The sequence below is a fragment of the Octopus bimaculoides genome, chromosome 4 (assembly GCF_046866305.1).
Source record: "Octopus bimaculoides isolate indiv1 chromosome 4, ASM4686630v1, whole genome shotgun sequence".
Taxonomy (NCBI): Eukaryota; Metazoa; Mollusca; class Cephalopoda; order Octopoda; family Octopodidae; genus Octopus; species Octopus bimaculoides.
The window spans coordinates 52,417,568-52,431,943 of record NC_142931.1 but is presented as its reverse complement, the minus strand read 5'-3'; the positions used below and the strand labels follow the sequence as shown (position 1 = coordinate 52,431,943).

The following is a 14,376-nucleotide window of genomic DNA, read 5'->3' as shown; positions in this document are numbered from 1 at the left end:
GCATGGTTGTGTGGTAAAAAGTTTGCTTCTCAACCACATGGTTTTGGGTTCAGTCCTTAGATATCTTTTACTATAGTCCAAGGCCAACCAAAGACAGATCTTGAAAGAAGGCCATCATATATATATATATATATATATATATATATATATATATATATATATGTATATATGTATATAATGTTGATAGTTGGATAGGTCAAGGTTTTACCTTGCCTGTTTATACTTGTTTAAAATTTTACCTGAAGATGTTGGATTTATGTTATGATATAATTTATGAATACATCAATAAAATTCTACCAAAGCAGCTGTAGTAAATTTTAAACCCATTTGTGTTCTTTACAGATATGTGTGTGTGTGTGTATAGTTACAACTTTTTGTATAATTTGCATGTGTGACTGATTTGTTATAACTTGATTTTGTGGTATTTTTTTTTTATAGGCAGTGAAGATTCACAGACTAATTATTACACTTATGGACCAAAAGATGCTTTTGCTGTATTTTTTTACATGCTTATTTGCATAATTGTTCATGCTATCATCCAGGAATATCTTTTGGATGTAAGTAATGTATTATTCGTTGCAAAATTATCATTCAGATTGATACTATTACTGGTACACTTTTATACTATTTCTGTTAATTTCATATTATGTAGAAATTTTTAAAAGCAATACACTAATTTGAGCATATACTATTGGTTTATAAAAGTGTTATAGTTTACCTTATGTTCAGTACATCCTGTTTAGGTACCTACGATAATCATTAAATAAATGTTATGTGATTTTCAACTATGAGTGACTCACTATTCAGAGGATGTAGTGGGAAAGGACATCCTCATTCATTTAATGAATGAGAAACATTTTATTCTTTGTTTTGTTGTCACACTACAGTAAATTATAAATTCTTTTCAAGATTAAATTTATATATTTTCATTTCTTGTCTTTTGTGTGATTTTCCATCTATGCTTGCATGGCTGAGATGTACAGTCTTGTACATCAGTGTTATTCTTTTATCAGTTCTTCAGCAAATATGAAGGCTATGCTCTTCTGTTGAGATCAGAGTAAGACCAAAACTTGTCCAAAGTTGTCTTCCGTACTTCCTATAAAATAAGAATAATATTAGTCATTATGTAATATAGTTTTCTTGTCATTGCATAATTATTTCTATTCAGCTGTGAATCCACTCTGCATTAAATATATTAACACTGTTTTTTCACTTGGATCATAACTCTGAATTATTTATTCTCTAAATCATCTGCCTTGCTTAAAGGCTTAGTACAGCAGCCGGAATAAGATATAAAACTAACCATTTGGCTCAGCATTTTATCCTCGCGAAGGTTGTACTTCATATTCATTTAAGGCTTTCCAATAATGGAAAGTTGGAATCAGTATTGTTAATGAATAACTGCGTTATGAAATGTATTAGCAGATTAGCACAAAGCAAGTAAATATTATGTTGCTTATGTAATGTTATCATTTGATGTCTGTTTTCTGTGCTGGCATGGGTTGGGCCATATAATATAATTGTATCTTTTTGCTATAATAGTTTTAATAATTAACCCTTTAGCATTCAGATTACTCTATCAAGTGTAGTCCTTATTTATTCACATTGTTTTGAATTAATCATGCATTGTCTCAGGCTTTGAAATTTCAATGATATGATTGTTTCTTTTTAGAATGACATTGTAGGCTAGGTGTGAGAGGTTAACTCTGGCTGGATTGAACACAAGAGGTAGAATATTTGGGCCAGATAACATTCTCAAAGCTGTGAATATAGATGTTTTAGAGAAAGAAAACAAAACCTTATCTTGTAGTAAAACCTAATTTAAACAAGAAAACCAGGCATAAAGGAGGAATTTGGGGTTAAATAATGAGCTTTCTATTCCTTAAAAATAGACTTTAAAAAGTCAAAATTATTTGGCCTTAAATCATTTTTCAAATACCAATTTTCTTTTCAGAAATTCAATCGAAAAATGCACCTTTCCAAGGTAAAACACAGTAAATTCAATGAGTCCGGCCAGTTAATTATATTTTTTGGTTTATCGGCTTTATGGGGAGCAGACATTATTATTCGGGTAAGTTATTCTGTTCTTCCATTTGAAACTAAACATTAATGATTGCATTAAAATTACCTTAACTGTTATGTTATTGCATTGTTACCTAATGCACATGATTTTTTTATGTTGTACAGGAAGCTTATATCACAAATATTAATGCATTATGGGAAGATTATCCTCATGCTGAATTACCGTAAGTCTTATTAGTTTTATTTTGTGCACCTTGTGTTTCTGGCTGTATTTTCTAGCAAAAATTGGGGTTGCCCAGACTTCTCTTCTATGAAGTGTTCTTACTGAGCGACCCCATTTCTATGAAGTGTTCTTTTTGTTTCATGTTAGAGTTGGTGCATCATGAGCCTAGCACCAACATAGTGTAGTAATCCATGAAGCTCTGTCAGCAGATTTTATCATTGCAGATGTCTCATGAGTATCAAATCACAATTTAAATTTGTTTCCTTTGCTGTAGAGCTTGTGCTTTCTTCACATCAAATACTAGTCTGGGTTTTTTTTTTTTTTTACTCAATCATCATAAGTGTGAGATAATTTCTATATTTTATAATCTTTCTGCTAGATTTAACTAGGTTTGTTCTTTAACTTACATTTTTAACAACCTCTCTCTCTCTCTCAACTACTATAACCACTGCATCATTAGAATTTTTTTCTTGTAATATTTTGGCTGGAGATTCGGATTTTTGTTTTGTTATACGTAATGATCCACTGAAATGTTGAGTCATGGGATCCAAGTTACTATTCTGCTGATTTAGAGATGTTGTGCTCTGTCTCTGGAACAAAGAACTTTTTACCTGATTAAGAAACTGCAAGAGTGAATTTAAAACAAAACTTTATCCATATGGTTGTACAAACTTTACTGAAAACATTATGGTCTTGGACAAATTGCATTAATCTAATTACTTTAGTCTGATTGATTAATTGGCAACAGCTTTCACTCTTTTACAGTTGGGTGATTAGCAGTAGAAAGGTGCCTAACTGAAAAACAATTCACTTCCAGCATTTCACAAATATCTCGAGTTACTAAAATTGTCTCAGTTACTGGCCTTTCCTATGTTAGCATAAAGTATTGATTACATATATCAAAACAAGTGACATGATATGGTGGTGGAGAGATTAGATACTTGATTGATTTAGTTCAAAATGTCAATTTTGCCTCCAAATCCCACCAAGGACTCCTCATTTGATATCAGTGCTGGCATGGGTTGAACGGTTTGAGAGAAGCTGGTAAACTGGTGGGCTGCACTAGGACTCTTTGACTAAATCTTGTTTGTCATTAGAAGTTGTGGAGTGGTTTGTAATACAGGGTAAAATATAGTAATTGAGATGTTAACTTAATTCTTGTCTTTCTAACCAATATCATTATTTTCCAGGTTTGTTGTCAAGCTTTTCTTCATTGTACAGGTAAGACATTTAAGGCTTTAATTTTGTATGATTTTCATTCTAATGTTAATCACATTTGAAATTCCATGTATATATTAATGCAAAAATATTTTATTGTAATGAACCGATGGAAGTTGCGCTTCTGTGAGTCACATAACCTTTTCAGTCTGTCAATCAAATCTCAGCTCTTTTATTGTCTGTTAATTATAATCATATTTAAAATCTAAATCTTAGAATAACATACCACATTAATGGCTGGTTTTGATAAATATACTGATCGAGTATTTGTGTGATCTGCATACCATAGAAGTATTTAGGCTGAGCTGACAGCAGCTTTTTAATGTTTTCCCTGTGTGGTAAGTTTGGTTTGCTTTAAAACATTTGCAGAGACATTTTGTCTTTTTTTTTTTTTTTTTTTTTTTTTTTTGCAATTTTAAAGATAAGCAATAAGTTTCCTAGTATAAAGCCTTGCTGAAGCAATAGAAGAGACAAAATCTGCAAAACAAGTGTGTGGTATTTTTGAAAGTATCTTCAGTCTACATTAGTTGCTTCTTGGAGCAAAGTATATTTTGTAAATTGCTGATTTAGATTAGTATTAACTCCTAGGCTCCCTATTTGCCTGAACTCTTCTAATCTACTGCTAGAAATTTTTCCTCCAAGCTTTAATCAATGCTAGTTAGCAACAATCATGGAAGGGAACATAGAGATTATATATATTAGATGTAGCAAATTAAATGAATTATAAACATGCCATTTCTATACAAACATGATGGTCATAAAGAAAGGTTAACCATATATCCAGTATCATCCACGAAAATGTCTTTTAGGTAGTGAACTGTTCATTGTTCAGTATACTTTGCTTGATAAAAGTGGATGATTGATGACAGGAAGAGCATCTCACCTTAGAAAAATTTGCATCAACAAAAGTATTGTCTGATCCATGCCAGCATGGAAAAGTGGACATTGAAACAATGATGCTTATACTGATTCTAAATTTACTTTTTGAAGTGGGCCAGTATACTCTTTTGGACTCTGCACGGTACTCTGTCACTACTATTACTTAGATCAGCAAATCTATATCAAAGTCATCCTTGTCATCAAATGTCAGTTGATATTAGACAAAAAAATACATGCAGATTCAATATTGTACTACTAGCTGTATAATTGATATACATTTTATTTGTCTGTCGGATATTAAATGGAGTCAGCATGTACAATAATAATATTAAAACTAAATTGAATGGATAAGTAGATTTTATAAGGATAATATTGTATATGATGTTTAAGTAGTCTTAAATAGGTCTATGACATGTGAGTCACAAATTCATATCCTTTTCTTAACAAAATATTTTGTTAAAAAAATTTAGCCAGTGGTTCACATTCATTTAGCATTACAAATGCATATTTATTCATCAAACCATTGCAGTGTGTAAATGAAATAACTTTACAAATTTTTACAGTTCTATATTTAAGAGATGAGGAATTATTTACATTATTTACATTATCTACATTTGACGGATATTCGTCCTCATCTTGTTTGTTGTTAACACAACGTTTCGGCTGATATACCCTCCAGCCTTCGTCAGGTGTCTTGCGGAAATTTCGAACCTGGGTTCTCATTCCTATTGATGTTACTATTATTATTATAATTATTATTATTATTAATCAGATCGCTGCCGTGAATCGAACTCGGAACCTTGGGGTTAGTAGCCCGCGCTCTTAACCACTACGCCATATGCCCGTGGGCATATGGCGTAGTGGTTAAGAGCGCGGGCTACTAACCCCAAGGTTCCGAGTTCGATTCACGGCAGCGATCTGATTAATAATAATAATAATTATAATAATAATAGTAACATCAATAGGAATGAGAACCCAGGTTCGAAATTTCCCCAAGACACCTGACGAAGGCTGGAGGGTATATCAGCCGAAACGTTGTGTTAACAACAAACAAGATGAGGACGAATATCCGTCAAATGTAGATAATGTAAATGTTTACAAATTTTTATTCATATTAATTAAAATTGTACTTATTTTTCATTAAAATGTTTTGATGATATTGATTTTCTGTATCTCTTTCTAGATTGCTTACTGGATCCACTGTTATTTTGAACTTTATTTCCAAAAAATTAAAAAGGTAAGTTTTCAGAAAGAGGTTCCTATATTTATCTTATTTCAGTCATTTGATAGTGACCATGCTGGGGCACTGCCTTGAAGACCTTTTAGTTAACTCAAACAGCCCCAGTACTTATTTAGTTATTTTTTTTGGGGGGGGGGCTGGAACTTATTCTATCGGCCTCTTTTGCCAAACAAGTGAGTTATAGGGGCATAAACACACCAACACTGGTGTCAAGAAGTAGCGGGATACATACACACTAGACTTCTTTCAGTTTCCATTTATCAAATCTACTCACAAAGCTTTTGTTGACCCAAGGCTATAATAGAAGACACTTGCCCATTTATTAATGTATTTTTAATTGCAGAAGCTATTTTGCTTCTCTCTCTATAAGTATTCTTGGGTATGACTGTATGGTTAAAAAGTTAGTTACTCAACTAAGTGGTTTCTTGTTCAGTCCCACTGCGTGTCATAGCCACTTACATTCATAGCCATTCTAATTTATGTAAACATAAAATTGATTATGAATACCAATGGTACATCGATCTGTTTTCATCTGCATTCAGACTTAGATATCTAAAGTTAAAGATGCAAAGCAAATTCTTTCTTTGAGTCATCTACCTGCTGCTTTCTCCAGTGTTTGAAGTATCTATCTTCATTAATCAATCTTGAAACTATTTCTATCAGTTATCACATGTATATCCATTAACTATAAAATGACAACTGCTTCTGCTGATATATCATTCTACTGTCTCAAGGTCAACAATTCATATTCTGTTATAAGTATCTTGCAATATTTACATTTTTGTGGCTAGGGGACTGCAAAATGCTGTGCCAGTATTCAACCTCATAGTAGTTTCTAAGCCCTTCTCTCAGACTTAACACTGGATCCCAATCCTAGCTTCTGATAACAGACTGTGAGAATTGGTGTACTGTATGTACGGTAAATTCAACAGTGAAAATTAAATAAAATTATTTTCTGGGCTATAAACTTCATGTTCATATAAATGAATTTCAGTTGGTTTGATCTTTGTTTTATTTCTGGATGCATAAATTAGTCCCAAGCTACATTGAAACTAAGAACTTTTATTTCTAAATTAACTTTCTTATCCATTAGGCGACTGAACTCCATAAATATAGGCCCTGATAAGGATAATTATGAACTTGTGGAATTCCATGAAGAAAATATTTGTTTTTATATTGTGCCTGCAAATTATTATACATTCAGAAATAAACTCCCATCCCTCCCAAGATTTACAAAAATAATGTTCAACTTTATTGTTGACTATTTAAAATTTCTTTCTCTTTACTCTATTTTAGGACGAAATATCTGCCAGAGTTCAATATATCAGTTTTTACCTTGCTACTATTTTAATTGCATATGTACTCAAGTATGTAATGTTTTTTTTTATCTCTTGTATATCAACTTGTTTTCTGCACACATACTTCTCTCTGTTTATACTAATATCCTTTTTTAGTAAAATTCAATATTTGATAGGTTTCGTTTTTTTTCTCTGTTCATTACTAATTTTGTATTTTGTTTTTGAAGATAATATTTAAGTGTAACTGTTGAGCACTAGACTAAATTCTGTACAATAATTAGCTTCGTCTTTAGTTTTGAATGAAAATCATACCAGAATCTGCTTAGTTTTTCATCCTCCAGGAGTTAATATGTTAAATCTATTATAAAGTTGATTCAGCTGACTTCACTCTGCTCTCCTGCTTTCTTTTGAAAGAAACCAATGGTATCTTTTCTCATAGGTACATATTCATGCAGCTGATATGACAAAATGTCAGGCTGAATACCTAATAGTAATTAATAATTAATTCAGCATCATAGTTTGGAAGTATAAATCTGGAAGGTATCTTTTTTGTAATCTATTCAACCATAGTTAGTGAAGCAAATGCCTGTAATATAGTAATGATCACAATTGCAATTCACTATATCTCCTCCTCTGTACAAAATCTACTTTGTGCTTGCTTTCCGTAATTTGCTTTTATTTTATTTTTCTATTTTTAGTTTTACACGGGTTGCTCTGTGTATAATGGTGCTTCATTATACTGTTGAATTTGTTTTCCATGCTGCTCGTTTGTTGCACTTTAAAGAAAAACAAGAAATAGCATCTAATGTGTAAGTATTGTTTTTCTTGAAGTTTGCTAAGAATGAATAGGCTACAAATTGGAAACGGTGAACTAATTCTGCCAAATTTAAAAAAAAAAAAAATTTCTGTTGATAGCAGATACATTTGAGTAAAAGAAGTTCTTTAAGATGTTTGGCTTTCATAAAGAAATCCAGAGAGAAGAGGATATAGAAACTTTTACTCTATTGTGTTATTCCAGTCATTAATTCAAACCAAATCTATCACTGTTGTTTCTGCATAAATTCCACTTGTTTCAGGTTTACTGTCTGACAAACAGGTTCCTGTTTTTGTCCCCCACTCTCTACCAAAATGAAAATTAGGGGTGTGTATAATACATAGGATGCTCTTCCTGTCACTTTCCATTACCTGTTTTTCAAGTGGGGTTTTTTTTTGTTTTTGCATGTCTTCTAAAACATAGAACTAGAGAGCAATTTTGACAGGGAATGTCAATGTCACCATTTATTGCTCAATACTTTTCATGCAATGTGAAGAATGTAAACATTCATACTCACACATAAAATGGGCTTCCATACAGTTTCCATTTACTAATTTCACTGAAGGCATTGGCGTAAGGTACTATACAGTAGATAGAATGCAAAACATGGTTTCTGCAGCTGGATGCCCTTTCTAACGCCAGCACACTTTACAGTGTGTGCCTGGTGCTTTTTATGTAAAGCTATTGGCATTAGGAAGGGCATTCAGCCATATAAAAAAGAAAATTATCTCAAAATGCAAGTCACATACACTTGATGCAAACACTAAAAATAAGTAAATTTCAACAGTGAGGTCAACAATGATTCAGAATTTATCAAATATTAATTATAGTGTGTATCACTATATCGACCATACAGTTGGATGTTGTATGCTGCTGGTCACAATGCACTTCCTTGCATTGTTGTAGCTTTCAATTGATGCCAGGTGCATAGGCCAACATTCCCCTTAATGTAATGCTGGTCTGTCGCAGGGCTGCCCATTTACAGGCAAGTGGACTGGGGCAAGATGAAATGAAGTGTTTTGCTTGAGCACAATGCATCACCCATCTGAGAATGAAAACCATAAGTTTGTGATCATGAGTTCAACACTCTAAACAGTAGGCCATGTCCCCCTACGCATTTATAATTCATTATTTTTTAGCTTGGTTTTGTTTTGAAATTATCCATACAATTATATTTTTTTAAGAGATCTGCCTTAATGTTGCGAGTTTTCTTGATTTTTCTTTCATGTGTCTTTTGTTTTTCTCTTTGATTAGGTTTATGGTATGGAATGTTTTGTTTGTAATTGTACGACTGTGCATAATAACATTGGCATTTTTAACATTCTGGTGAGTATATTTGGACCAATTTGTGACTGTTATTAGTAAGCATTTTTACTTTGCTTCTTACATATTTGGGATAGAGAAGCTATTGCACCTTTATTTTTTGTTGTACCCCACGATGGCAGATCAGTTTCTTTGCAAATCTCTCGCCAGCATGCTACAATCACCAATCCACAGATGTGCTGTGTCCTTCCTTTTTTTCTGCTATGACTATAACACTTCCTGCTTTTTTTGGCTGGCAGTCATGTACATAAAACTTGTACATACCTCCTTTTTCCCTCACTCTTGTACTCTCAAAACTCTTAGTGTTAGTCTTTTCTCCTCAAAACAGAAACACTCTTATTTGCCTTCACTTTCCCTATATACATCAACCTACAGAAATTGAGCCAACAAAAGAGCTTTTGCATAAACAGCATAAAAGAGCTTTTGCTAAAAACAGCAGCCAAATTTAACTCCAATCACAGCTTAACATCTTAAAAAAGGCATGTTAGATGGTGTAGCCTGCATGTGCTGCCAGAGTAAAAAATGTGATAGCCATGACTGGAATGTCTTTGGTTTTGTTGATTTGATTCTAACAGTTACCTACAGAATTTTGAAAATATTAGCCTCACCAGTTTTGATGGCGGAGCCTTTACATTATTACCTGACTTGTTAGAACTCCAGATCCTCACAACAGCACTAAACTAATTACTCTGATTCGTTAGGTCTCACTATCATATGAAGATCTCCCCAGCCAAAAACACATTATTAATACAGCTAACACCTTTTCCAAACAACTTGCGTTTTTCTTCAAGATCTGAAGATACTTTAACCCCCAATAAATTACTGATACTTTACAATGCTCTGGTGAGACCCACAATGCAGTCTTGCTCTTGCATTTGGGAGGTTGCTGCTGTGCACATACACATACAAACCTTTTAGATTGCATATAGAAAGGAACCCCCAACTTATTGGTATGGAGTCAAAGATACTCAAGCTTCAAACTCACAAGCATACTGTTGCCTCTTTCTCTGGCCTTTCTACTGCTATTCTTCAAGGCTAGTTAAGCTATCTGTCTTTTCTACCACTGCTCCTCGAGGCTAGTTAAGCTCATGTCACCTCCACTCAGATAGTCCCATCCCACTTGTCACTCCACCTCTCACCATCTTTGTTGTGTCCAACCCCTTTCCAGAATGTAGGCCTTCTGGAATTCCATCCTTGCTCACATCTTTGCTACAGGTGCTGACTTACATAAGTTCAGAAGTAACAATGGCATCAATCTCTTCCATATATGAGAGCCTGTAAAGACTATAGGCCCTGTCCCTTTCTCCAGACCCAGCCAGTAAAAAATAAAAATAAATTCTTGCCTTTTGGCCCTGCAACTTTCCATGGAGCGATAGGAGTGTTACTGATGTATAGAGCACCCGCCCTCAAATTTGAACACAACAGATTTCTTCCAGAGAGAAAGTGTGAAATGAGGGAAAATTGAATTGACCTTATACTGGATTGGTATTTTAGCAGGGTAAAGTTTAGATTGGGAAAAAACCGCAAAGCATCCTATTTTATGCCGTAACAACTTTGCCAACTTGAGGCCTAATACGTGTGTGTGCGTGTGCGTGTGTGCGTGTGCGTGTGTGTGTGTGTGGGTGTGTGTGGGTGTGCGCGCGTGCGTGTGTGTGAGAGAGGTGATGAAGTTTAAAAAAAATCTGTGCACTTGTGTAGCGAAACAATTAATTGCCTAGCCTTTCACTGATCAGAGACATCCATTAATAGGTGATCAGCTTTCTTGATTCAGAGGAGCATATTCAACCTTGTTACTATACCCACCTGGTACTTATTTTATCTCTATTTCAGAACGATGGAAGGTAAACTTAATAGAATTTGAATTCAGAATGTAATGGGCTTTTAATGAAATACTGCAAACAATTTTGCCAATCCACTACCCTAACAATATATGTTATAATAAACCGTTGTAAATTTTGCTTTACATATTTATTCTGAAAAATTGAAACAAATTTTTAAAATTAGCTCATTTGTTTTGAAATTTGCCATAACCAAGAAGTGTTGCATTGTATTGGAATTTATCTTAGTTTTCTGCAAGTTAAAACTCTTGTGCAGTACTGATGATGGTGCACCAGCCAGTAATCCAGTTTTTATTGCTCAATTAATTGTGATCTCCTCTTTGTTTTATATTTGCTTTATGGTCTGTTATTTTTTTTGAATGTTAAGGTATTTACATTCATTTGGATGTCCTGCTTTACTGTTTACTATGTTACTTTTTATGGTTTAAGAAGGATTAATCTTTACATCACCATATTATTAGTAAAATACACTGCCTCTGTTTTTAACTTAATTTTGAAAATATTTTGGGATTTATACAAAATGTTCTTATTATAGAAGGCTTTAGACTAGATGTGACCACTTAAAAACCAGTTGTTATATCATAGAACTAGTGGCAATTTCAGATGGTTTGGTAACTTAAGTTATTATTTTTCAAAATACAATGATGATTTTTTTTTTTTTTTTTTTTTTTTTTTCATATATATTTTATTCATTCTTACCTCTAGGTATGGTTTAAGGAAGACTAGTCAATCATCAATAGATCTTCAGTCAGGCAATTTCAATACTATGTTAATCAGGTAAAAATCTTTATTTTTTCTTTACCCCTTTCTGATTTTGTTTTATATTGAAAGAAGTTAGCAACTCATTCTGTCAAACTTTGAAAATTAACTCTTTGATTCAAGCCCACTCAATCAGAGCTAACTGAAGACCAAACAAAAACAATAATGTGTATAGTCAGTATAAACTATTAACTTGTTTTGTCAAATGCACTTTGCTGAGTGTCTGGCAAAGATGCTTAATTCTGTGGTCAAACATGTCTGCTTATAAATACAAAATTTATTGTAAGTCAGGAAGGATTTATACACGTTAGTCTCCCCTTTGCGTACATTACCATTGACTAAAGGGGAGATTAATTGTCATATTCTTTAAAAACTTCTCAGGTTGTGGGGTAAAAAGAGTTACAATTTTTTACTACTCAACCACTTAATACACTAAAAGTACAGATTTTTTTTTAATACTTTGCTTCCATTGAGCAGTGCATGTGTATTCATGTGTGCATATACACTTGTTTTGCCCACACAACACAAAACCAATTTCCACTGGCTGACTTCTAAAAAAAATTAGAATTTTGCCTACTGCACAATGTTTCAAGACATGGTGTGGTGCTGCACAATGCTTCAAGACATATTGTGGTGTTGTCATGTTCTTGCTTTCACTGGGTCTTTTGAGTTCGCAAAGGAAAAGGCTCCTACAACATGCAGTTGAATGGGACTCCTGTGGTTGTTTGGTTAAGATGTTTGCTTCCCAGCCATATGGTTTCAGGTTCAGTCCCTCTGTGTGGCATGTTGGGCGTCTTCAGCTATAACCTTGGGCTGACAAAACTTGGCTATCTTTACTAAAGGGTTTAATTTAATTCTTAATCATCGACTTAAATAAAAATGTAGAAAAATAATGTGAATGGTTTCATCATCATCTGAAATAGTGTCAGGGTGAATGGTATAATTTTCAGGATATGAATAACATGTTGATATTTAGACACTTCAATTTATTTTCTACCCCCCCCCCCCTTTTTTTTTTTTTTTTTGCAACGTAATCATAATTTTGTCTTTATCTTCTCCTGGATATTCTTTTTTCTTTTGATAATTTTTGAAGATTTTTGCTTAAGAATTTAAAAAAGTTTAATGTATAAAAATTAGTTTTCATTAAGCATTGTTACAATAATTAATCACTGCATTAATTGGAGTATTTATTTGTCATCATTTGCAGAATATTTTGTTTATCTGCAATCTGTTTGCTGCAAGTATGGATGATGTGGAACTTTATCAACTTCCATATTGTACGCATGCGAGAACGAAGTGCACTGTCAAACAAAAAATCACCGAAGAAAAAGGTTATCAAATTGAGAGGTAAGAACAATTTTCATTATCTTTGAACTGACATAGTAAAGTATAAGTATTAACAAATAACTTTCTTGCTTTTGAATCTGTTCTGTCTTGATGAGACTGACCTATTTCTTTCTTTGTCTTTCACTTTAGCATGATGTTTACGGTTGGAATCCAATGCTTTTATTAATCCTTTTGCATTTAAAGTGGCCAGATTTGGCCACACACCTATCGTACAATGTCATTTTAAAGCTAAACAATCATATCATCAAAATCTTGAAGCTACAAGATGATGCATGATTAATTCAAAACAATGTGAAAAATAAGCCTTACATTTAACAGATTTATCTGAATGCTATAGGGTTAAAGCAGCTTTCTATTTTCTGTGAAGTTTTACTATCCTAATTTAATGAGTGTATTCAGATCTTAATTTACTCCAGTTCTAAACAAACTACATTTTAAAATGGTAGGTGGCAAGAATTGTATTTTAAATGGCACAGGTTCAGTTTTCATTAAATTCTAAATATTTCAGAAACTTCCATCAGGAAACAATAGTTTTTCTTTATCAACTCATTTACACTAATACAAAACTTGCTGTCATTCTGATACCTAGTCTTTCTTATGTTGAATTCCTGTCTATTCTACCTCCTGCAGTGTACAACAGTCATAGGGCTTGATAGTATTGAAATCACATAAATATCTTTACTTTAAATTGAAAATTAATGCGAAGTGTAGAAAAAAGAATTGTGAATATTTAAGTTTAAAGATGTTATTTTAACATCTTAGTATCATCTTCATTGTTTTAATGTCTGTTTTTGTGGGTCAGACGGAATTAGTTGAGGCAGGTTTTGTATGACTAGATGCCCTTCCTGTACTCATAGTATTTTAAAATTTGACTCAAGAGTCATTCAATTGCTACAACAAACCTTATAGTTAGTTTGATATACAATACCTGATAATCCGTATCCTAGTGGAATGGCTCAATTGCCCAAATGCTTTTGAAATTCAAAGTGATGAAAAGCAAAATCAATTTAGAAAGGATCTTAACTCTGAAACTGAATCAAACTACAATCTTGTTACAAAGGAGGGTGGGGTCCCCCCCCCCTGCATCAACTAATGTCTTGCATAAAACTTGAAGCTATAAGAAGCAATGAAGTATATGTTAGTCATACCTTTCGTGTGATAGTAGCAAAAGAAGTGAAATGTTTCTTATTTTCTTGGAAAAGATATGTTGCTACCACTCATCCATCTCCCTATCTTTTATTTGTAACTTTTATTAGATATATTGTTAAAAGGTTTAGACTGCTGGAAATATTGTAGGATAAGTAGCATTCAAATACTAAATATCAATAATAATGATATTGAAATGTTACATTAGGAATATTTGATTAGTTTTGGTATTTTGGGCAAAATAACTTTATTTAAAAATATTGAGTGGG

At 32.9% G+C, this 14,376-nt stretch overlaps 1 protein-coding gene across 1 annotated transcript in view; it reads left to right on the top strand.

Moving 5' to 3' along the window:
* Window positions 1–14,376, top strand: part of LOC106872156 (translocating chain-associated membrane protein 1-like 1) — a 29,246-nt gene that overhangs the window by 12,548 nt on the left and 2,322 nt on the right. The window contains exons 3-12 of the mRNA XM_014919038.3: window positions 439–557; window positions 1,955–2,071; window positions 2,188–2,246; window positions 3,436–3,466; window positions 5,526–5,579; window positions 6,879–6,949; window positions 7,579–7,689; window positions 8,949–9,020; window positions 11,561–11,632; window positions 12,822–12,961. Of these exons, the coding sequence (XP_014774524.1) occupies window positions 439–557; window positions 1,955–2,071; window positions 2,188–2,246; window positions 3,436–3,466; window positions 5,526–5,579; window positions 6,879–6,949; window positions 7,579–7,689; window positions 8,949–9,020; window positions 11,561–11,632; window positions 12,822–12,961 (846 nt within the window). The remainder of the gene's footprint in view (window positions 1–438; window positions 558–1,954; window positions 2,072–2,187; window positions 2,247–3,435; window positions 3,467–5,525; window positions 5,580–6,878; window positions 6,950–7,578; window positions 7,690–8,948; window positions 9,021–11,560; window positions 11,633–12,821; window positions 12,962–14,376) is intronic.